This window comes from Trichosurus vulpecula, chromosome 4 (assembly GCF_011100635.1).
Source record: "Trichosurus vulpecula isolate mTriVul1 chromosome 4, mTriVul1.pri, whole genome shotgun sequence".
In the NCBI taxonomy this organism is placed as follows: domain Eukaryota; kingdom Metazoa; phylum Chordata; class Mammalia; order Diprotodontia; family Phalangeridae; genus Trichosurus; species Trichosurus vulpecula.
In genome coordinates this window covers 11,258,005-11,279,691 of record NC_050576.1, presented here as the reverse complement: position 1 = coordinate 11,279,691, position 21,687 = coordinate 11,258,005, and the positions used below count along the sequence as shown (strand labels likewise).

General features: G+C 46.0%; 1 protein-coding gene across 2 annotated transcripts in view; it reads right to left on the bottom strand.

Moving 5' to 3' along the window:
• WLS (Wnt ligand secretion mediator) overlaps positions 1-21,687 on the bottom strand; it is a 135,104-nt gene that overhangs the window by 7,992 nt on the left and 105,425 nt on the right. For both annotated transcript variants that reach the window (XM_036758106.1, XM_036758107.1), the window contains exons 7-10: positions 20,940-21,037; positions 19,875-19,938; positions 14,978-15,121; positions 11,914-11,997 (exon numbers count right to left, since the gene is read on the bottom strand). In XM_036758106.1, coding sequence (XP_036614001.1) covers positions 11,914-11,997; positions 14,978-15,121; positions 19,875-19,938; positions 20,940-21,037 — 390 coding nt within the window. The remainder of the gene's footprint in view (positions 1-11,913; positions 11,998-14,977; positions 15,122-19,874; positions 19,939-20,939; positions 21,038-21,687) is intronic.

Here is a 21,687-nt window from a genome sequence, read left to right as displayed (position 1 = left end):
CAAGGAGGACGCTCTAGCCTAAAGTGTGACCGGAATCCCAGTCATTACTGTCATTGTCAAAGAAGAACCTTTCATTGCTCACCAAAATAAGCCCACACACCTGATTCTGGCATTCGGTGCTCTACACACCTATCTTTCCAGTCAATCTCACCTTCCTCTTCACCCAGGACCTTAGGAGTAAAGATATAGCTGGAAAAGACCTTGAGGCCAAACCCTTCTTTTTATAGATGAGCAAACCAAGGCTCAGACAGTGACTTACCCAGGGCATCCAGGTATTTGAAGCTGAATTGGAACCCAGATCTTTCTGTCTCCAAATTCAGCACTCTTAACTGCCTCACACTGCCTTCTCTCAAACTAGACCAGGCGCCATTACGTCTTTCCTATCTGGGCCTCACTCACGCTTGGAAAACCCCCCCTCTCATCTCTGGTTGCTGAAATCCCACCTGTCCTTAGAGGTCCTGCACAGATGCCCACTTCCTTGATGAAGGTTCCCCTTCACATCCGATGGAAATTAAGACCCCCTCAGTTTGCACTTACTAAAATAATGACATGGATCGGTGACCCTACTGGAGGACACACACCTCTTCCACGCTAGTCCACATCAGTGTTATCAGATTTCAATTTGAAGTGCATTGATTTGTGTCTCTGTCTTAACTGCTTCTGCTGTTAGACAGCAAGGTCTCTGAGGACAAGAATAGGATCTCATCCATCTTGCCTGGTACACTGCAAAAATATAATAAATGCTCTCATCTCTAGTTACTTGGTGCCTGGAACAGTGCTCTGCATATCGGTCTGGGCCTATGAGTTCATTTCTTATAGGAAACTCCCCTCCAGGATCCTTCTTCTACTGATACTGTCCAGCTGCAACCCCTACAAAAATGGCTAATGAAGGATGGCTGTGCCATTGTAAACAAGGGCCAAGATGAGGAATCTAGAGAAGCATAAGAAGACTTTCATGCAAAGTGAGCCAAGCAGATTCAGGACAAGAAATACATTATGACCACAATGTAAAGGGAAAGATTAACCACAAAATACAGAACCTGAATGTTGTGGCATTGCAATGGCTAAGCTTGGACCCCCCCCCCCAAAATAGGAGAAGGTACTTCACCCCTATCCTTTTCAAAGGTGAGGGATTGAGGGTGGAATATTCTATATAATGTTAGACTTTTTCCAATGTTGGTTAGTTTTGCTGAAAACATCTAACCCCATTTTTTTTCCCTTTGAGATTCTTTCCAGTTTTTCCTGTCTCTTTCTCATTTGTACATAATTGTTAGTATGTTGTCACCCCATTAGATTAGGAGCTCTGTGGGGGCAAGGACTGGGTTTTGCCTTTGTTTTCCCAGCCTTAGCACAGTGCCCAGCACATAGTAGGTGCCTAATAAATGCTGGCTGCCTTGATTTCTTTATTATAAAGGACTGTTCTCTAGGATGGGATGGGAGGTGAGACCATGGGGCTATGGTAGGTGGTACAAAAACCAAAGATGTATCGAATAAAGTGTATTGAACATAATATACCCAAAATAGAAAGAAAATAAAAAATAACAGGGTACTTTACAAAAGTGACTCATCGATAAGTTAGTCTCAGTTATCTGGGGCACTGAGTTAAATGACTTGTCTATGTCAGAGGCAGGATTTGACCCCAAGTCTTCCTGATTCCAGGGCTGGTTCTGTCCACTACACTAAGCTGTCTCTTGCTTTGTTCATAGTAGCCACTTAATTTTTGTTGTTGTTGTTGGGTTGGAAAAAAAAATCCAGGGCATGTAGCAATAAGTGTGAATGCACTCTCCTAAGGTACAATCAAAGGAATTACATCCCACTCCCTATTGTGATGGCAATTTAGCAGAGAAGCTGGGAGTCACCTGGTGGCTGCATCCTAGGGGGTGCCCTGGCTACATAAAGACACACAATCACTATGAGAGGGGCTAGGGCCCATAGCTTCCTTCACACCTACCCTCAGGATGGTCCATACCCCTAGCTAGACTACTCCCCTCCCACTCTCTGACCTCTCCAGGGGCAGAATCACAGGATTCCTCCAAGTCCCTTTGCTCATTCATCCTCCACGTCACACCAACTAACCCTGGGCCATCCCAAGGCTCTCTCTCCATACACTTTCCCTTGGGGACCTCATTGGTTCCCATGAGTTCAATACTCATCTCCATCCGGATGTTTCCCAGAGCTAGAGATCTGGTCCTTGTCTTTCGTGAGCTCCACCCCCCGTAACAAGCTACCTACTGAATATCTCAAACAGAACAGTTCTGAGGCATCTCGACTGTTCTGTTCAAAACAGAACTCACTCTTTTCCCCCAAACTATTTCTATCAAGAACCTCTGTATCCTTCCAGTCACTGAGCTTTGAAACCTTGGCATCGTCTTGGCTCCTCACTCTTGCTCACCTTGTGTGGGCATCGGATGCCCAAGTCTCATTGGCTGTCTCTCCCAAACACGTCAGGCATGACTTCCCCCCTCTCCACAGACACAGTCAACACTAACACCCGGCTTCAGACTCTCATTCCCCTCTCACTGGGACATTGTACTAGCCTCCACCTCGGTTTCCATGCCTCGAGCCTTTCCCCACTCCAATCCAGCCTCCACAGAATTGCCAAAATGATTTTCCTAAGGTAGAAATCTCACCATTTCACCCATTAAACATTGACCACTGATTCTATTACCTTTAGAATCAAATACAGAGTGTCGCAAAGTCTTAGCACATGCTAGCTATCCAAGCTTCAACTGCACTAAGATTTTTGGGATGCTCTGTATAAACTCTTGCCAGTCTGGCCTCTTACTTCTCTTCCAGTCTTCTTACACATTGCTGCCTTCCATGTGCTCTGTGATTCAGTCCATCTGGCCAACTTGCTGCTGGGTACATTCAAGACTCCATCTCCTATCGCCAAACCACTGCTGTCCCCCGTGCCTGGAATGCTCTCAGCTCCATCTTTCAAAATCTCTTTCTTCTTCAAGACTCAACTCGAGCAGCTCCTTCTCCATGAAGCCTTTCCTGATTCTCCCAGATGCTCCTGGCCACCCTTCTTAAACTAATCATTGTATATAGACATTAGTGTACAGGATGACATCTGTCCATGCTGTCTCCCTATGAAGCGTTTTAATAAGCTCCCTTCTTCTTGCTATCTCGTCTTGACTCGGAATCCTAGAATTGCACACCTGGAATATTTCTTGGCAGCCATTTGGCCTATAAAAACCCCACTACCACATACCTGAGAAGTGGTCATTCAGACTCTGTGACTTAAACTCCACGAAGTTTGAAAATCTTACAACTGAAGCCTTGGAAGGGGGCCAATCCCACATTTTATAGGGATGAAACAACCGGGGTTGACAGAGTTGCCGTAAGTTAGCTGGAATTCTGAAGACTCTGGCAGACTCCCAGCTCAGCTACAAACTGCCCATGTAGCCCCAGGCAAACGGCTTCAGCTCGCATTGCAAGCTCAGCCAGATTCCCCAGGTCAAGAAACTCTGCCGGCTCCTTCTTACCTGTAGGGTAAAACTACAAACTCCTCCTTCACAATCCTGGCTCTAGCTACCTGATCCCCCCACGTGACACTCCCTTCGAACCTCTCCGTCTTTGGATGGGCTGCTTCCTGTGCCTGCGATGCATTCCCTCCTTACCCACAACTCACAGAAATCAATCAATCCATAAAGCACCTACTATGTACCAGGCCCTGTGCTGAGCACTGTGGATACAAAAAGAGGCACAGGACAGTTCTGCCCTCAAGAAGCTTACAGTCCAAAAACAGGGGAGACAATCAGCCAACAAATCTATAAAAAGCAGGCTTTATACATGATGAATAGGAAGTGATGAACAGAGGGAAGGTACTAGAGTTAAGAGGGGCTGGGGAAGGCTTCCTGTAGAAGGTGGGATTTGAGTTGGGACTTAGCTTCCTCCAAAGCTCAAGTCAAGCGCCATTCCTACAGCGAGCCTATCCTGACCTCCTCCCACCCCCATCCCCTGCCACCAGTTACTGCCTGCCCTTTTTCCAGAAATTATTGTATATACTTTATATTTAATTTTCTATGTATATGTTATTTTCCCCAACACAATTTCCTTGAGGGCAAGGGCTGTTTCATTTGTCTTTGTGCTCTTAGTGCCTAGCACCATGCCTGATAGAGTGTGCATTTAATACTTGTTCAATGAATGAGTGAATGACAGTGACCATGGAGTAAAGGTCTCTGATCCCAGAGCAGTCGGGTGTAGTAGAAAGAACACTAGTCACACAGAGCGAGGCTATGGATGCTTTGCTGCTTACTCCATCTACGATGTTAAACAGGTCACTTTCACCCCTAAACTATAGTGTTCTTGTCTGTAAAATGAGGATATAAATATCTGACCTATCCCATAGGCTTGCTGCTAGGGGTGTGCTGTGTAAACTAGAAAGTCCTGTATTTGCATACGATTATTAGCATACATGGTCAATACAGAGACTCATCTGGACTGGGAGGGACCAAAGAGACCAGCTACTCCAGCCTCCTTATTTTCCACATGGAGAAGAGGCCAGATAACTTTCCTTTGGTTGTATTGCTGGACAATGGGGGAACGGGGATTTGAACTCTAAAGTCTAGGGTCTGTTCCATGGGGCACCATTTTGCCCCCTACCTCTAGAAGGAGAAAGGTAATTATGCAATATAGACCTATTGTGGGGAATTGCAGACTGTGATCTGCTTTTTTTTTAATGTTTCCTCAGTTTCTTTATCTGAAGAGAGTGGACTAGATGACCTCTGAGGTCCCTCCCAGCTCTAAACATTATGACCACGCAATGTAAGCAGCCCCCATTTTTTGATGTTTCCAATATGAATTATTTGCATGTTGTTCTTCCCTGACATCATCTGCATCTCGTTGATTCTTTTAGACATTGATTCATACTGTACAAATATAGATACAGCTCCATATGTATAGAAAGTTGGAGCCTGCTTCAGTAGCTACCAGAGAAGCTCCGGACTCAAAGTGAAGGACAATGATGAGAATAAACAGTGAGGAATAACAGACAAATGTAAAAATAAGAGCTAGCGACATGTGCCGAAGGATTATTTCTTTTATAATCTTGCTTCCAACTGTACTTCTATATTACATCACAGGGAGTAGCTGGTCGCTATTTTATACTGTTATTTTAACAAGTTATATTTTTCAAGGAAATATGTGATTCAGTTTCCTTATTTTCAAATTGAAGAAGATAAGAGTAGATGAAGAAAGGTTTTTTTGTGGCTTTTGTACTCTCCCATGATTTTAAACATATTGAGTCTATGTGCCTCATCTTGGCTCTCAGATAATTATGGCTGGGAGTGGGCGAACCGCTCTGTCTACGACTCATTCTCTAGTACCCCAGGTCACAGCTTCTAAAAATTCAGGCACTGTACCTAGGAGGAAGTAATCAGTCAGTAGATATGTATAAAGTACCTACTAAGTGCCAGGTACTGTGCTAAGTACTGCGGATACAAATAAAAAAGACAGTCCTTGCCTTCAAGGAGCTGATAGTCTAAAATCAAAGCTACTAAGTAATGACAATCTCTCAGTCTCACTGGCTTTGAATTTTCAAAAAGGTAATGAATGTGACTGGCCTTTCCTAGGCTAATGCATTCACCCTGGAAAATTTAATTTCTGGAAAATCACTTTTTCCCCTCTATGAGAGTTGGATGCAAAAGGCTTGGGTTCAAATCTTGGATCTTTCATTTACTACCTGCATGACCTTGTACAAGAAACTTCATCTGTCAGGCTGGGCTTCAGTTTCCTCTGTAAAATAAGGGGGTGGATGACCTGATCTAGCTCAAAGTCCTACAATGCCACCTGTGACCACTTGTACAGACAGCCTCATACGAAGATGTAAAAAGCACCCGTGTGATGAGGAGTCAGAACGCCTAGGTTCAATTCCACTTGACAGACATCTATTAAAAGCCTGCCACGTCTTTTTCGTACTTTATTATTTTTGGATTTGGCTTTGGGGGTCTGTGATTTGCTTTCCAACATAGCTAATATGAAGATGTTTTGCATGACTGCACAAGTACAATCTATTTTAAATTGTTTTCCTTCTCAGAGAGAAGGGAGAGGAGGGAGGAAAGGAGAGATTTGAAATTTTAAAAAACGAATATTAAATTTTTTCATGTGATGCTTTTTAAAAAGAGCCTACTGTGTGTCAGACACTTTGCTTGGTACAAGGGATACAAAGACAAAAACAAGATGATCTCTATTGTCAACGAGCTGGCATTCTACTAGATTCTCAAGCACCATCTCTGCCACTGACTAGGTCTACGTGACCTTGGGCAAATCATATAAACTCTCCGAGCTTAATCACCTCCTCTGTAATATGGGGCTAATAATTCTTCTACCATCACCCTCAAAGGCAGAGACAGTAAGGTATAGTGTATAGAGAGTCAGCCTCAGAAACAGGAAGACCTGGGTTCCAATCCCACTTCTGATGTACCAGTCAGTCAATGAACATTTATTAAGTGCTTACTATGTGCCAAGTACTGAGCTGGGCACTTGGGATTTAAAGGAAAAACAGGTCCTGCCCTCCAGGAGCTTCCGTTCTCACAGGGCAGGCAACACTCGTGCAACTGGATATTTAGATGGCTGAAAGGGAATCTTAGCACCAGGAAAGCCCTTCTGCACAATGGGTTCTTTGACCCGAGTCTCGGAGAAACCGCAGAGGCCAATGAGAGAAGGGGGAACACTGGGGCCTGGCCAGCAGGCCTCCCAAGCAGGAGATCAGGAGACAGAACGTTCTGGGCCAGGACTGTACAGGAATGGAGACAGGAAGAGGGGTCAGCTGCGGAGTCAGAGAGGAGCTTCTATTTTACTCTAGAGGTAAGAGTTAGCAACTTTTATTAGATTAATAAAGAAGTTAATTCAGACTGTTCATTGAAAGGTCAAATACTGAAGCTGAAGCACTTTGACCACATAATGAAAAGGTGGAACTCATTGGAAAAGACCCTGATGTTGGGAAAGAGAAAGGTGATGGCAGAGGGTAGACAGTGTCGTGGAAACAATGAAGAGGAGCTTAGACAGACTTGAGGAGTTGGTGGAGGGCAGAAGGGCCTAGCTCACTACAGTCCAGAGGGCCACTGAGAGTCAGACACGACTGAGCAGCAATGGCGGGGAGCCCCGGTGTTCACTGAGCAGGAAGGGTAATGTGGTCAGATCCCCACATTAGGAAGCTCACTTGGGCAGCTGTGCGGAAGAGGAATCAGAGTGGGGAAGTTGAGGCAGGGCGGTAACAATGGGGAAGAGAGGGTGAGCGCACACAAGTAATTCATTCAGTCACTCAGGTTCCTTCCTATGAGTCTGTGTAAATGCCCACTTTATTCTGCGTATGTCCGCTGAAGCTCCTCCTCTTCATCATCATGGAGGAATGGAATGAGTGAGCACTGGCCTGAAAGCCAAGAAGCTCTGGGTTCCAGTCCTGCCCCTGATCCACACAGGCTGTGGGACAACTAAGCTCTCAGGGCCTTCCGGGCAATCCTCGAGTCTCTAAGTTCAGAAAAAGGTGTTGACCTGCATTAGTAAAGGGCATTTCCTATTTCCTCATTCAGGAGTCCTCACACTAATGAAGTCATTGGTCTACACTCCATCCAGCTATCACCCTCCCTGGGTGCTTGGGAGCAGAACACTTTGTAAATTGTAAAGCTATACTGAAACAAACATTTATTTACTAGAGACAAGTATAGGCTTCTTTCTCTAAGAAGGAAAAAAAAAACCCTCAAATACATTTTGGGGGCTAAGTTCATACAGCATTTAAAACTTTGCAAAGGGCTTTAATACGCCATCTCATTTGATCCTATGATGTAGGCAGGGGTTTTTACTGTCTCCATTTTACAGATGAGAAAACTGATGAAATCGTTCTGTGGAATGGGTCCCTTGCCAGATGCAGGAAGGAGCAGACCAATGTTAGCACAGGCCTTTGGGAATCTTCCTCGGTGGAATCTGACCTGGAACTTCACTCCAGCCTGGCCGGGCTTGCCCATCAAGAAGGTCAGTGATCTCCTCCATGCATCACACGCATGCTCTCTGATCCTCCCGCCTGAAGAGCCGGGCTGCTGCATTTTCAATCTTAAAAAATGTCAGGCCTTTAAAAGCCCAACTACAAAGCCCTCGGGGTCACTGCTTTCTCCAGCCCCTCCCTCGGCCCCTCATTCTAGGTCACCCGGCTTTAAGATTCCTCTTGAATTCGATTTCATGCAGCTTAAAGCCCAGGCAAGCTCTCCCAGCAAGCAGTGGGACACAATGAGGTTTTTTTAGAAACATTCCTTTCCCTGAGGGCTGGGATCCATTTCAAAAAGTTACTCAACAGGTCCTTCTTTTAGGTGAGATCACCACCGAGACTACTCGAAAATGGTATTAAAAAAAAATCCTGTAATGACTCTATTAAAACATTACCTGGGAGACATCTCGTTATGCCCGAAAATGTCTCAGATGTCTATAAATAAACCTTTAAAAAAACAGCAGGAAGAATGTAAGGAACTAATGGAATCTGAAATGTACCTCCCGCTCCTCTCCTTCAGCCAAAATCCACCCTGGATAATTCTCGTACTAGATATAAAAAGACAGACAAGGGACAGCCGTGAGACGGGAAACATGGCGGAGATGTAATATTAATCTGCTCCAAACTTCACCCACCAGCTGAGCTCCTTTGCTTGAAAAGCCCACACTAATTAAACATTTAGAAGATTAGGACCAAGCAACAACTCTTTGTTTTAAGGAGAAGCAGAGGGCCCCACTTGGCTCTTGGGGGAGAGGAGCCCTTTCCCATGGGAGGAGCTGAGGCTCTTGGGAGGAAATAGACTTCCTCTGGATCAAGCAGTACAAATAGACGTTCAGGTGGAAATCGACCTTCTCTCTATTGAATCTGGTTCAAACACTGCCCTTTTCCCCAGAGATTGTCCAATTCTTCCCCTGCCTTCTGGGGCTCAGGATAACCTACAGAGGAATGATGGGCTGCCTTGGGACGTGGAGGGGTGGGCTTTAAGTCAAAGCTGGATCACCTGATTTCAGGAGCACTACAGAGATATGGGTTTGACTCAACAGCCCTGACATCCCTCCCAACACTGAGACTCTGTAGTTGTCCCTTACCTTCTGTTTCCTGAGAACTGAGCTGGATGGTTGATCAAGCTGGCCATGGAGGTCCCCCTTAGCTCTCAATAAGTGAGCCTATAATTGTGTGACCTGAGACCAGGTTTGTGAGGGGTGGACTTGGGGAAGAAAAACAAGAACTCCAGAGCTATTATTTCTCCTTTTCTATTCCTAGTCAATCATGATCGCTCTCTTAATTTGGAAAGAGCATCACATTGGACCTGGGTCCAAACTCGATTCTGCCATTTACTATCTGGGTGACTTTGGGAAAAGTGCTTTGTCTCACTGGGCCTCAGTATCCCCATCTGTAAGATGAGGATGTTGGATTAGCTGGTTTTTGAAGTCCCTTTTACCTCTGAATTTCTGGGACTCTAGGCCAGGGCTTCTTAATCTTTTTTGTGTCCTGGAAGTCTGGGGAAGTCTATGGACTCCTTGGACTCGTGTTTTTGAATGCATTTTAAAAAAAATCCACAGGACAGTTATTGAAATTTAGTTATCCAAAGAACAAAAACAAAAAAAGTTCATAGATCCCAGGTTAAGCAGCCCTGCAATATAAATCTCTCAATCCAGTGAACCTTAGGAGTGTGGAACTAAGCATTCTGGCATACAGGAGCAAGGGATTTGGTGAAATTCAGGTCACTGTTTACACGCTCACATTTGAATCAGCTAGCTGCTTGAAAACTCATTCATGATTTAGGACATGACCCTTCGACTGCACTCTGGGTCATGAGAGAAAGCCCCAAGGTGCCCCAAGGTTTGGATAAATAAACACTTAGAAAGGGTTGTTCTAGGCCAGGACAGATGCTAAGGAAAATACTTCATAGAGTATCAGCATCTCCATCCTGAACCTCTCCAGAGTCAGGGACATGAACGATGGAAGCAGTCGGTGGAGCTCATACAGTGGATGTGGCCCCTGGGGATTTAGTCCTGGCTAATAGCTAGCATTTACATAGCACCTATCAGGTACCCAGCACCCAGGCAGGTGTTTCAATCTTGAAAATGTCCTCACCTATAAAGTGGGGATCATAGGAGCACTTCTCTCCCAGGGTTCTTGGGAAAATGAGATAATATTAGTAAAGGGTGTAGCACAGTGCCTGGCACATGGTAGGTGCTAGGTAGATGCTTCTTCCTTTCCCGCTTTCCCGCTTGTCATTTCTAGCCCAGCCACCTATTCATTGGTCATCAGTGCTCCAGAATGGCAGGACTCTTCATTGTCTCCTGCAACTACAAGTATTTGTCGTTAAGCCATTTACAAATATAACCCCATTTGATCCTTACCACAACCCTGGGAAGCAAGTGCTATTATCCCATTTTATAGAGGAGGAAACTGAAGCAGTTTCAGGCCTTCTTGACTCTAGGCCCAGAGCTCTATCCATTACACCATCGATAAAATAATCCCTACTCTAAAGGATCTTGTATTCTACTGGGCGAGGCAGCAAGTACATTTAAAAATATATAGCATAAGTATAAAGTTAATAAAAGCACACAAAGTCACTGAATACAAGACAGTTTAGGACAGAGGGCTCTAGCAGTTTGGAAGAACAGCTTCACGAGGAAGACGGTCTATAAGGGGAGAGGACCTCTGTGAAGTAGAGGGAGAGATGGGGGGATTTCCTGGCTTGGGGTCCAGTTAGGACCAAGGCAGGGAGGTGTCGTCAGAGAGCAGACCAGTGTGAGACAGGGAGTATCAGCCAGGAAAAATGGACAGATGAGCTGGGCCCAGGCTGTGAAGAGCTTTAAAAGCTAAATGGAGGAATTTGTATTTTACCTACGGACAAGAGGAAGCTATTGGAGGGGTCTGTGTAGGGTAGTGGTGTTGTCAGGTCTGGGCTCAAGGAAGATTTCTCCACCAACAATATTTAGGAAAGGACAAAGGCAGAAACAGGAAACAGGCAGGCTATGAGCAGGGCTGCAGTGATCAAAGTGACTCTTCTTCTCTATTTGGACAGATTCAAAAACATTCACTCAACCACCTTATTCATTCCATGAAGTCTCATACAAAGACTTATAAAGACGCCCTTTTCCCTTCCACAGATGGATGAAGAGGAATTCATTCATTCCACAAACACTTATTAAATGCCTACTGACTATGTGAGAGGCCAGAAGAATACAGAGTTCAGGTAAGATAACGTCCTTTCTCTTGTGGAACTGATAATCAATCAGGGAGGGAAGTAGGCCACCAGCATCAACAACCATGATGCCTGATGTTAACAGCTAAGTAGATGAGAGGGATGCAACGTAAATTGCTTTTAAGAAAAACACAGGCCTCACATACATCCAGACAATGCCAGCAGCTCTTCTTTTGTGGCAGCAGAGAATCAGCCATGAAGCAGATGCCCATCCACTGGGCAATGGCTGAAGAAATGGCAGGCCTGGCAAGTAAGGGGCTGTCACTAAGGGACAAGAAATAAGGAAGATGGGGAAGAAGGGAAAAGCTCCTATGAACTGCAGCAAAGTGAAGTAAGGAGAACCAGGAAAGCAACGTACCCAGTGACTCTGACGATGGACATGGAGCTTGATCATGGCCTATTATCACAGTTATCACAGCAGCATCCTATGATTCAACATTATGTATAGTTTCCTGATCCCTGACTTCTCCACATTACTGAGTCTCTTGCCCAGGACCTCAAAGGATACCAGATTTAGAACCAGAGAGGGCCCCAGAGGGCATTGGGGCCACTGCCCTCATTGCCCACACAAGGAATTGAGGCCTCCACGGAAGACACAACATGACCACAGGCCACTTAGGAGCACAGGCAGGAGGTGGGAGCTCCTCCTGCCATCACACCCACCAAACTCACCAAGCTGGCTTCAGGGTAGAGGTCCCAGCTAGAGGCTTACCTGGCTAACGATGAAGAAGATGACTGTCATGGCAGCACAAGCCAGGGTGACGAGCATGAGAAATTTGAACCGGAAAATCAGGCCCTGTTTGGAGGAAGCACAAAGGTCTCTTTCAGGCCCCGCGAGCCGCAGCCAAAGTGCCGGGTTTCATGCTTTTATGGAAAACGTCACGGCAGCTTCCAAACATGCACAAACACCACGTGCAGTACCTTAGTCTCTAAGCTGCCAAGGTCATGCAGTGAAATGTCCCTCAGTGGAGGGATAGAAGGCAGGCATTTCCTAGAACCCAATTTTTTCTGCACCCTTATCTCCTTCAAAACAGGGATTCCAGAGACTGGAAAATCAAATTAATAGCAAATCTCTTGGCTAATTTTCCTGCTAAGCTGGTTATGATTCCCTGCAGGGGTTCCAAGAAACCAAGCCTGGGCTTCTCTGACATTCTAATGCAATTCTGCTCGGACGAGCAGACAGAAGTGCACGTGGCCCCTGGCATGCCAGGGGCTGACTGGAATTTTTCCCACTTCTGAAAAGAGTACCAGGCCTCACCTACAGTTCCTTGTAATCGCGGCCACTGACAGGAGCTTGAAGGATTAGGGTGCTGTGGGTGTGAACTCAGGAAGACCTGGGTTCCTCAGGCCTTGTGACCAGCACAGTGACTGGCACATAGTAGGTGCTTAATAAATGTTGATAGATTGATTCCAAATTCAGTGCCCTACCCACAGAACCATGACCCCTCCAAACTCAATGGGTGGGGCATAGAGTGCCAGCCAATGAAATAATATTTGTAAAGCATTTGTGACTTTCATGTGCCACACAAATGCTGTTACTTATTATTTACCAACTAGGCTAGCGTCATCGTTGAGAATCATTGACTTTCCTTATGCACGGATCTATTTCCCGATCGATAACTTCCAGTGCTCCCTTATTACCTCTGGGATAACCTAATTCCTCTGCTCAGTTCTGTAAAAGCTCTTCCCCACCTGCGCCAACCTACCTTTCCAGGATCAATGGACACTATTATTCCCCCTCTGGTACTCCGTGAGTCAGTCAAATGGACCTTCTCTTTCTCTGCTCTTTACACATCATCCCCCATCTCCACGACTTTGTACTGACCAGCCACCATGCCTAGGATGCATTCCCTCCTCATCGCCACCTCATACAGTCTCCCTTCCTTCAGAAGGACCACCTTCTATATGAAGCCTTTCCTGCCTCCCCCAGCTGCTCATGACCTCCCCCCCTCCTATCTAACTCGGGTGTATTAATTCTCTTTATACTTACTCTGCATATACATACATACACACATCAATACATTATATAGAATTTAAATATATTATGCATCTGAATATATTAAGCATAAATATATATGCATTTATAAATATACATGCACATATATGTATATACATACAAATATCTTATATTTAAATATATTACATATAATTTAAATATATTCTATAAACATTTAAAGCATATGTAACATATAATTTAATCATAAATATATTAGAACTGAATATATCAGACACAAATATATATGCATTTATAAACGTACATGCATTATAAATATATACATATACACATAAGTATATCTTATATTTAAATATATATAATTTAAATGCATTCTATAAACATATATTTAAAGCATATGTAATATATCATTTAAATATATCATAAATATATCATATGTCTGAATACACTAGACACATATACATTTATAAATGTACATGCATATAAATATATGCATACACACACAAATATCTTATATTTAAATATTTTATATAAAATTCAAATGTATTCTATAAACATACCATACATTTAAAGTATATGTAATATAGAATTTAAAACATATATTATATATAATTTAAATATGTAAATATATAGAAATATTATACATTATTTGTACATACAAACATATACATGTATGTTGCCCCCCACTCCCACCCCAAGAGAATGTCAGTCCCTTGTGTACAACTTTGTTGGCACAACTATGGTTGTTTCATTCAATGTATTTATAGCCACAGGAACAGGCATATAGTAGGTACTACATAAATACTGGTTGATTGATTTCCACATACTATAACCTTCTAGCTTCATAACAACCCTGGGTGGAAAGTACGACCCATTTTACAGATGCGGTAAATGAGGCTTGGAAAGCATGGAGTAACTAGCCCAAGGTCACATAGCTAGCTAGCCACTGATGGTGGTGGAACTTGGACCTGGTCCCTGAAGATTCAAGGGACCGCGCTACCTTCCTATGAAGTTCCAAAGCTGCATGCCCTCCTCCAGGGAGAGTCAGGGAGAGTCTGCCCCTCCAGTGTTCTTATCTGTAGCAGTCAGGGAATTAGAAAGCCCTTTGCCTCAGGGCATTTCTTCAATGAGGGCCCTCATTTCCATAGAGGGGAAAATAGCTAGTGTTTATAAGAGGCTGTAAGGTTTGCAAACATTATCTCATTAGATCCTCATAACCACCCTGGGAGGGAGGTGCTATTATTAATACCCCCCCCACACACACACATTTTGGAGATGGAGATACTGAGGCTGGCAGAGGTTACATGGCATGCCCCAGGTCACACTCCCAGTAAGTGTCTGAGACAGGGCTGGCACTCAGGTCTTTCCAACTCCCCCCACTGGGCCACCAACCTTGTTCAATCCCCCTTACGTAAGGTCTCTCTACTGGTCCAGTCCATGGCTGGACACTTAATGCTGCTGAGATCTGTTCCTCACTTCCTCACTCACTCTGTGCTGGGTGTCCCCTATCCTTCCCTTAGCCCAAGCCCACCCTTGCTGCAAATCTAATAAAGTGTCTCCAAAGCCAGATCAAGAGGAAACAATCCAAGCTGAGAAACTCCTTCCTCTTGGATGATGGAGATGAATCGAGAGGCATGAACCTCAGGAAATTTCCAGGTGGTGGTTTCTGAGGTCAAGCTGAGTCTCCGAGGTTGCAAAGGAACCCCAGATGGGGCGTCGGTTATGCTGTTTACATATGGAGGCCGGGGCCACCAGGCTTGGGGACTGGGAAGCTTCCTTCACTTTCTCTTCTGAATGCCCGGGGTGACTGGGGAAGGCTTACCTCATAGTGCAGCCGGCGAACCTTGCTCATGGCGGGCAGGCTCGACTGCTTCCCGCTGATGTTCCGGAACACCTGGAAGACCATGAAACAGAGAAACAGGAAGTAGAGGCAGAGGCAGATCCCAGCGACGATGATGAAGGCCATCTGATAGCTCTGGGTAAAGGAAATGACAACCCAGACACGGAGACTGAAAAGACAAAACTAGGAGGCGTCTTCTCGGCATCACCCACCCAGGATGCCGTAAATACCGGGTGATTGATCATGATCCTCAGAACAGACAGTTCACTAGGCATTGTGCTAAGTGTTGGGATACAGAGAAAGACAAAAAATATGCCCTGCTCTCGAGAAGTCCTCATTCTAATGGGGCGGACGATGTGACAGCTATGTACAAACGGGACGTAAACAGGGTGAACTGGGCTCTAAGAAAGAGGATTTGTGGACTTTCTTGGGTGTAGGGAACAGCCACTATCAATGCAAGTTGGCACCTTTTCTGTAACTTAAGATCTTAAGAGAGTTGCCTGGGCAGTTAAATGGCTTGCCCAGGGTTATTCAGCCAGGACGTATCAAAGGCTGACTTGAACCCAGCTGTTCCTGGTTCCAAGGCAAGCTCTATCTGCTAGGCCACACTGCCTAGATCATCATCATCACCATCATCATCATCTCCACCACCACCACCATCACCACCATCACTACCATCTCCACCATCTCCACCATCACTACCATCTCCACCATCTCCACCACCACCATCATTACCACCACCATCATCACCACCATCACCACCACCACCACCATCTCCACCATCTCCACCACCACCACCATCTCCACCATCACCACCATCACTACCAACACCACCATCTCCACCATCTCCACCACCACCATCACTACCACCACCACCACCACCACCATCTCCACCATCTCCACCATCTCCACCACCACCACCACCATCACCACCATCACTACCACCACCACCATCACCACCATCACCACCATCACTACCATCTCCACCATCTCCACCACCACCACCACCATCACCACCATCACTACCACCACCACCACCACCACCATCATTACCACCATCACTACCATCTCCACCATCTCCACCACCACCATCATTACCAACACCGACCTGTCCCAGGACCGGTTCTATCTGAACTCCATCAAACAAAATTAGAAGAATGAGATAACGGCAATAATACCACTAACTGACATTTCCATAATGCTTTAACCTTTGCAGAGTGTCCTGCCATTCTTCTCACCTAAATGTTGTGAGGATTGTTATGATGATGATTCCCATTTTGCAGAAGAGGAAAGTAAAGCTCAAAGGCATCAGCTGATTTGCCAGGACCACACAGCCAGTAAAGGCTTGAGGCAGGATTGGAACTCAGATCTTGAGGACTCCAAGCTGAACGTTCTAGCCATGCCACAAAGCCTCAGCAATCAAACGGTAAGATGGCAAAGTGGGCACACTGGCCGTCTAAGGACTTCCCAGGTTGTCCTTGGGTTCAAGTAAGAGAAACGGAGGTGTCTGACACGGAGATTCCCCAACCTGGCAGCAAAGGGTGGCTATTTTTCATTTCCCCAAAGACTGAAGATCCCTTGAGGGGTGGGGGAAGGGATGCAGACAGGAGGCTGGAGATTCAGAGGATAACGTGCTGGGGCAAACAGGAAAGGGGAGGGGGAGAAGGTCTAGGGCCTAGCAAACAGCAGGTGCTTCATAAATGCTTTTTGATCAATGACTTTGAGGCTACATGGAAGGATATATCAAAATCCAAGAGTGGAATTTGTAAACTACAGGCCAAAACACTTGACTCTTGGCAAAACAAACAAACAAAAAACTAGAGCTGACATCAAAGGGACGGCAAATGAATGACTGGAGAAGGAAACAGTGATTGCAAAGAGCCCATCCTCATCTCAGGGGGTGAGAGCAGACATTTCTACTCCAGGCTCACTGGCTTGCCTCACAACAGCCTGGGCTGGGAGGGCAAGGTTTTTTAATCCCATTTTACGGTTGAGGTAACAAAGGCCCACAACAGATCTGTGGGATCTAGAACAAATCGCTTCCTTTGTCAGTTTTCAGTTCTCTCCTCTATTCCACAAAGGGTGGCCCCAAAGGCCCTTTTCAGCTCTACAGTTACAACCCTGTGATGTTCTGAGGGAGGTATGAAATCCTGGCAACCAGCTGGGTAAACTGAGGAGAGAAGGCTGTGACGTGTACCAACAGATACTGAAAGTGAGGCAGACAGGGGTTAAGTGACTTACCCAGGGTCACACAGCTAGTAAGTGCATGAGGCTGAATTTGAACTCAGGTCTCCCTGTCTCCAATTCCAATCACTTAACTGTCTCAAATGAAGGAAACAAAAGGAAATCAGATCTGCTGATGCGTTACTCTCCCTATCATGGGGGTACATCCCTTAACACACGGGTCATAGTCTTTGAGCTAGACAAGAGCTCAGAGAGCATGGAGCCCAAGCCCTTCCCTTGTACAGAAGATGAACCTGGGTCTCCAAGCAGTGAAGTGACCTCAACTCCTGTGCCTTTGAATGCATTGGGTTGTTTTACTCTACCTGCTGGACCTCCTCCTTGTTAGCATCTGTAAGGTGCCTTATGCCTCCACAGAAGTGGGGGGCTATGGGAGTGTAATAATGAATACAATGTTAAGACTTTTTTATATATTGGGTGGTTTTGTGGAATTGCTTCTCCCTATCCCCTCCCCCTGCCCTCTTAAACTTTGTTATAAGAGATGATGGCTCTCTGAAAGAGTGAGTGATGCATTGGGATTAATAGAGATGATGGAAAAACTAAAAATGAAGAAAACTCTATCAAAATTTTAAATTTAAATAAAATTAAAATCTAAACAATTCTATTCAAAATATCTGGTGCCCAAAGTAACTAAGTACTTTTCTAGCTATTTTTTGTCTTGATCCTCACACATACCTGCTCTAACCAGGTTTCTTGGAATGTGTTTCCCCTGAGTATTTCAATGGCATTAAAAATTCCAGGGTTTTCATGAAGAACCAATTTTGACTCATTCAGAAGCAAAGGAAATTACCTTCAGAAAGGGCTGAAGCCAATTCTTTCCAACAGAAAGAGTGTTTGCTGTATTCAGGGAGGTGGGAGGGGGTGGGCTTTGGGTGACAGTCATAAAACATTATTAATCTCATGTTCCAGATGAGAAAACTAAGGCTCAGAGAGGCTCAGAACAGTCCCACCCTCTGCCCTGACTTTCCAAGGACACAGGCCAGACGGACGAGAATCCGGGTCTTTGGAACTGATACAATACAAAAGGCGAGGGAGGCTTGGGTTGATGTCTCAGTTCTTCCTCTTACTACCTGTGGGACAAAGGACCACGGGAGCAAAGATTTAACTCTGGAGAAGACCCTAGTTCCTTCATAACAGATGGAGAGGTCAAGTCAATCAATAAACATTTATCAAGTGCCTACTATGTGCCAGGCACTGTGCTAAGCCCTGGGGATACAAAAAGATGCAAAAGACAGTCTCTGCTCTCAAGGAGCTTACAGTCTAATGGGGGAAACACACAAATATGTACAAACAGGCTACAGACAGGACAACTAGGAAATAATTAACAGAAGAAAGGTCGGTCATATGGGTGGTAAATAGAGCCAGGATTTGACTTCAGGGTCCTTTCCACCGTACTAAAGTTCCAAGTGGCCTTAGATAAGTCAATTCCCCTGTGAACCTCAGTTTCCTCAGTTATTAAATAAAGTGTCTGGTCTAGGTGATCTGAAAAGCCCCTTCTAGTTATAAATCTTCCCTCCAATGAGCCTAAGAGCCTGCCTCTTCTAGCCCTAAACCTTGGAGAAGGATAGTCAGAAAAATGAGCATGATACTTCTTGATACTTCCTCTATCCCAGGGGGTGTGAGAAAGCTGATATCCAAAGGATAATGGAGGCAGAGGAAGCTACAGTCTCTACAAATACACACAATTCTTTTACACATTGAGAGGCCTGTACGGCAGAGAGAAAACTCAAATGGAAGGGGGCTGCCTACTGACTTAGGAAACCACAAATTAACATTATCTATGCTGTAGTGTAGTTTTACTTCTGTTGTTAAACATTTCCCAATAGCATTTGAGTCAGCAGCACTCCAGAGTTTGGCCCCTTGGGGCTGCCAGTCTGACTTCTCCCGCATAGAAAATGGGGAGCAAGCTGGGAAGCCTCGGACCCCTGACTGTGGAACCTTGACCCTGACCCTCTAAATCCAGAGCTGAGTTTCACCTCCCCCAATGCAAGGCTGCTACCGAAGTTTCCTCCCTACTCCCTTCAAGAATCTTCTTCTTCTCCAAGCACTCACACATGACTTTGGGGAGATCAAATTATCCAGCTGAGCATTCTGAAAGCGCCATAGAAGAAGGCTCTGACCAGGAGCCCACCCAAAACCTGGGACCCTCCAGTAAAGCTAATTTCCTTGATGTTATCTCCTCCTCGGAATAAAAATGTGGCTCGGCTTGGGGCCCTGCCAACACACCAAGGTCACTTCAAGATGCATCTTCCATAAACAGCTTCAGAAAGAGGCTCTCATGTGTCACCCAATGAGGAGCCAAACCCTGCCCCCACTCCGGCCCCACCCCCACCCCATGAGGGAGAAGCCAGTGCTGCTTGATGCAAGGCAGGCCAGCGCATAGACCGTTCAGGCTGGCTGGGAGCTAAAGGGAACCACGGCAAGGTCTCTCCCGGAGCAGGAGCAAAATACTAATTCATCATTTGGCAGCTCAGCTCTGACTCCAAAGCTGGCATTCATTTTTCTAATTATTTTGCTCCATCTCTTCCTTTTAATTGGCGGGAGTGAATGAAGCCAGCTTCGGCCCACAGGGGAAGGGTCAGGAGGGATGGCGAGCCCTCTCTGGGGAGGGGGATCGCTCTCAGGCAAGGAAGGATACGGCCAGTTCGGTGCCAACATCTGTGGTCCAGATGCTGTAGAAGGGGTTTGTCAGCTGCACCCCTCTGCAAAGAGAAAGAAACCGAGACAGGGAAGAGGGGTTACTGGGCCGGTCAAAGGGAAAACTCCTCCATGTTTTCTTAGCTTTGTAGCACGGGCAGGCGCGTATCTGAGAGAGTCAGGAGGGAGGAAGCAGATATGCAGTCATACATTTTGGCTCCTTCGTTCAATGCCCATTTCTTCAGGGCCTTCACATCTTATTGAGACAAACAAGAAGTGACCAGATAATAAAATACAAAATGCAAACAAAGTATATCAGTGGCTGTTGTTTGAGGAGTGGCCCCAGAAGCTTGTGGGGTTGGGGGCGGGGGAGGGGGGTTAGGATTGGGTTGGCCACCTAGAGGGGATGTGTGTGACTGCCCTGTATGATGCAGAAGGGGTCAGGATGGGCTGGACAATAGCTTTCTGGGGGTTGCTGGGATGACGTCAAGCCCTCTCTTCACCACAGGACAAAGATCAGACTGTTGCTAGTTTTCAAACAACTGTCCTTTATCATCCTTGTCCATGGGGGTGTCTCCCAGCACCACCTGCAGGGGAATGGGGGTGCCTTGAAGGCAAAGGGGGGTTGATGACACCTGGCATAGAGCAGGTAGCAGATGGTGACCCTGAGGGCTCACAGGGTCATGGGTCCAGAGCTAGAAGGGACCCACTTGTTTTACAGGTGAGGAAGCTGTCACATGTGATATAGTGCAAAGAGTGAATGCAGTGGCTGGTGTTGGTGGACCTGGATTCAAATACTGACCCACCACCTATGTCCCATGTGACTCGGTACAGTCACTTAACTGCCGTGGGCCTCAGTTTCCCTGTCTGTAAAATGAAAGGACTGTGCTGGTTGGGCTCTGGATCTAGGATCCTGTGACTTGTGCACAGTCACCCAAAAGTGGGATTTGAACGCAGCTCCTCGGACCCCAGTCAGTGAGTTTTCCATGCTGCCCACGCCAGGACAGCGGGGTGCATGGTGAGGTCCTAGACAGCCATCATGAATTTAGGTACAGCCATTACTAACCTCTCACACATGTCAAAAATGAAGAGGCAGAAGGAACCGACAGCGATGGGCCCAACCTGCTTCCAGTAGCCAGAAATGCGATTCCGCTCATTTTGATCCTGAAGAGAAGCACAGGGAGAAGTGAGATAGGTGGGGGAGGGGAGCAGAGGAGGAGGAGGAGGGAGGAAGGCTTCTTCTGCACCCGATAGGACCAGGAGCTCAGCAGCAAGCGCTATTAGAGAAGGAGGGGGCAGTCTGGGGTTGCCCTGGGGGTGCCCTGGGGCTCCAGGGGAAGGTGGGCATGGTGCCCAGAGGGGAGGAAAGCAGACCACTCAATAACACGATTTTTTACCCAGACGTCCGCTTTCGTTCTAAGTCTGCCTTCCCTGGAGTTCTGTCGCATGGAGCAGGGGACAGAACAGGGAAGGGCTCAGAAGCCCCTAACTGTGGTGAGGCCCCACCAAGCCTTGGTCTTCCAATTCTTGTGGGGGAAGGTCCTGAGAGGGGCTCAGGTTCCTGAGACCATAATCTTTGTCTTGTAGGAAAAGATCCAGGGAGCCCAGCACAGGACTCAGAATCAAAACTCGGGTTCAAATCCTGCCTCAGATACCAGCAATCTCTAAGACCCTGGGCAAGCCTCTTCATTTCTACACCTCAGTTTCTTCACCTGTAAAGTGGGGATAATGATACCAGCAGGGCCTGCCTGACAAGGTAATGGGGAGGATTGGATGAGACTATCTGCGCATAATCCTCCCCAATCCTAAGAGCC